Source organism: Nicotiana tomentosiformis, chromosome 3 (genome assembly GCF_000390325.3).
Source record: "Nicotiana tomentosiformis chromosome 3, ASM39032v3, whole genome shotgun sequence".
Taxonomy (NCBI): Eukaryota; Viridiplantae; Streptophyta; class Magnoliopsida; order Solanales; family Solanaceae; genus Nicotiana; species Nicotiana tomentosiformis.
In genome coordinates, this window is record NC_090814.1 from 37,147,558 (window position 1) to 37,151,050 (window position 3,493).

General features: G+C 42.7%; 1 protein-coding gene across 1 annotated transcript; it reads left to right on the plus strand.

Moving 5' to 3' along the window:
* Nucleotides 1–553: 553 nt before the first annotated feature.
* LOC138907636 (uncharacterized) lies at nucleotides 554–1,162 on the plus strand. Its single transcript, XM_070198238.1, has one exon. The coding sequence runs from the start codon at nucleotides 554–556 to the stop codon at nucleotides 1,160–1,162; it is 609 nt and encodes a 202-aa protein (XP_070054339.1).
* Nucleotides 1,163–3,493: the final 2,331 nt, after the last annotated feature.

The following is a 3,493-nucleotide window of genomic DNA, read 5'->3' on the forward strand; positions in this document are numbered from 1 at the left end:
GGATTAGAGGCACCCCAGTTTTTCATGGAGTTCACCTGAAGGTACATCGAATGCATGGAAACAAAATAATCCTATACCCCAGGGACAAGGAGCGCCTGTCTTACAAAATCGAGGTAGCAATTTAAGCCTCAACAGCCTATTCAGTCTGGCATATAAGATCTCATGAAGGCCTTTATTCAGAAAACTAAAGTGAAGCTTGAAACTCATAGTGCAACTTTACGGGAACATGTAGCAGCTATCAATGAAATAGGTACTGGTTTTTGAAATCTGGAGAGACAAGTGGGACAGATTGTAACAATATTATCGGAAAGGATCCCAGGTACTCTGCCAGTTGATACTGAAAGAAATCCCAAGGAAATAATGAATGTTATAACTCTGAGATGTGGACAAGTATTGAAAGATCCGACTTCGATCCAAAAAGATGTGATACTTGGAAAAGAAAGTGGAGAGCAGCTAAAGAATAAAGTTGATAAGAAGAAGAAAGGCAAGAAGGAGCTAAAAAAAGAAGAAGGAAGAGAATCCGAGAAGGGAGGACTCTGAAGACAGCAAACATATGCCTGCTTTACCTTTTCCCCAGAAGCTGTATAGAGAAAAGATGGACAAGAAATTTGAGAGATTTCTGGACATGCTGAAACAAGTTAATGTAAATTTTCCATTCACAGAAGTGCTCTCCCAAATGCCAGCTTATGCCAAGTTCTTGAAGGAGATCCTCACAATGAAGAGGAAGATAGAAGAGACCTCCATGGTCAAACTCACAGAGCATTGTAGTGCAATCTTGCAAAACAAACTCCCACAAAAGTGTGGAGATCCGGGGAGTTTTACTATACCTTGCTCTTCAGGCTCTATTAATTTTGATAAGTCGTTATGTGATTCTGGTGCCTCAATTAACTTAATGCCTTTGTTTAATTACAGGAAGTTGGAAAAGAAGATTGGAGAGATAAGGTCAGCACCAATATCTTTGCAGCTCGCTGACCAAACACCTTTAATACTCGAGGAGATAATGGAAGATGTGTTATTTCGGGTAGATAAGTTTGTATTTCCTGTAAACTCTATAGTGGTGAATATGGTGGAGAATAGGTGTCACGACCCAAATCTAAACCATGTCGCGATGGCGCCTATCATGATTCAAGGTATGCCTACTTCCCAAAAATATTACTACTAATTTGATTATAAGAATTTAATAAAACATTTCCAATAGTTGAATTTCTCATAAATCAAGCCAACTCTAAATATAAATATAGAAAATACAGAAACGAGCCCCAAACATCGGGGTGTCACTAAGTCATGAGCGTCTAAATATATGAACTAAGTTATGTAAACTGTCTAACTGTCAATACAGCCCAAAAGAAGAAATAGATGATAAAAGGAGTAACAAGGTCCTGCGGACGCTAGCAGCTACCTTGCAGTCTCCAAAGATAGCCGGCCTGAACTCAACGATCACCGCACTCTAACTCACCTGGATCTGCACATAAAGTGCAAGGTGTAGTATGAGTACAACCGACTCAGTAGTAACAGAAATAACAAAGGAACTGAGTAGTAGTGACGAGCTAAGCAGAACAATCCAATTACTTCTTTTCACAATTAAGGATAAACAGTAATAAGCAGGTAATTTCCATAAATCAGCAAATGCTACAAGGAAATTAGCAGGTAAATGCAGCAACATCAAAAGTAAATAAAACCTCACAGCAACGTCACTCCATCACTCAGCCCTCAATGCACACACTCAATAGGTACATGCGCTCACTGGGGGTGTTCAGACCCCGGAGGGGATCCTACAGCCCAAGCGCTAAGCACGGACAACTTACGTGCTGCACAGACAACTCACGTGCTATCATATCATATCTGGATCCCGCACAGACAACTCATGTGCTGCACGGACAATTCATGTGCTATAGTATAATCTGGATCACACGGACAACTCACGTGCTATAATCAAATATCTCACAACAGACCCTCGGCCTCACTCAGTCATGTACCTCTCTAGCCTCACAATTCTCAGCAAATAAGGGAACACAGCCCAAATCAAGTATTACAGCGTATCAACAAGATAATAGAGACTAAGGTAAACATGTACAAGAATTTCTATGACTGAGTGCAAATAATTTGAGCATGAATAAAGCCTAAGCATAATCTCTAACATGAAGACAATCAAGTTCAACAACATGTAAATACATAAACACAAATAATGGCTATTAGGCCTCACAGCCTCACGGGACGGACCAAGTCTCAATCCCTCGCGGCGTACACCCACACGCTCATCACCTAGCGTGGGTATCACCTCCAAACAGTTACATGATATCAAATTCTCCGGGTTTATACCCTCAAAGCCAGAGTTAAAACTGCTACTTACCTTAACAACATGAAATCCTACTCCGGGATGCCCTCGTCCCTCGACTCGGTCTCCAAAACCTCCAAATCTATCTGTAACCAGAATAATACTATCAACATAGGCTAAAGAAATGAATTCCACAAGAAAAACTATAAAAATAGGCCAAAAATCCAAATTAGGCTAAAACCCGGCCCCCGAGCCCATGTCTCGAAACCCGTCAAAAATTAAAGAACTAGAAACCTCGTTCACTCCTGAGTCTAACCATATCAAATTCGTCAAAATCCGACTCCGTTTGTTCCCTCAGATGCTCACCTCAAACTCTCCAAAACTCAAGCCCTAACTCCCTCAACTTCACCCTAAATTCCTTCCAATTTCATGACTAAACAGTGGAAAAACATCATAAACACACGTAATAAAGCCCAAGTAACTTACCTCACTGATATCTCTTGTTTCTCCCTTGAATTTCACTGCCCAAAGCTCAAAATTCGGCCAACAATGGTGAAGAAAGGGCAAAAATTCACGAAGTGTGGCTTATATTGTTTCTGCCCAGGGGTCTTGCACCTGCGGACCATTTCCTCGCATCTGCGAACCGCACCTGCGGTCCAAGAGCAGCACCTGCGGAAACCACTTATCCGCTAAGACCTCGCACCTGCGCTTCTCCTTCGCACCTGCGGGCTCGCAGGTGCGACAACTCCTCCGTACCTGCGCTCAATGCCCAGTTGGCCAAATCGACAACTCCTCCGTACCTGCGCTCAATGCCCAGTTGGCCAAATCCGCATCTGCGATCAAACTTCTGCATCTGCGACCACTTCACCTGCGGCTCCCCATCCGCAGGTGCGGAAACACCAGAAAATTCACACCAGCAGTTTCAGCAATTCACCAACTCCAAAACCCAATCCACTAACCATCCGAAAGACACCCGAGGCCCTCGGGACCTCAACCAATAATTCCAACAAGTCATATATCACTACCCGAACTTAGTCGAACCTTCGAAACACCCAAAACAAGACCAAAACACCAAATCAACCTCGGATTCAAGCCTAAGAACTTTTAAACTTCCAAAATTCGCCAACGAAGTCGAAACCTATCAAACCACGTCCGAATGACCTCAAATTTTGTACACACGTCACAAATGACACTACAAACCTACTCCAACTTCCGAAA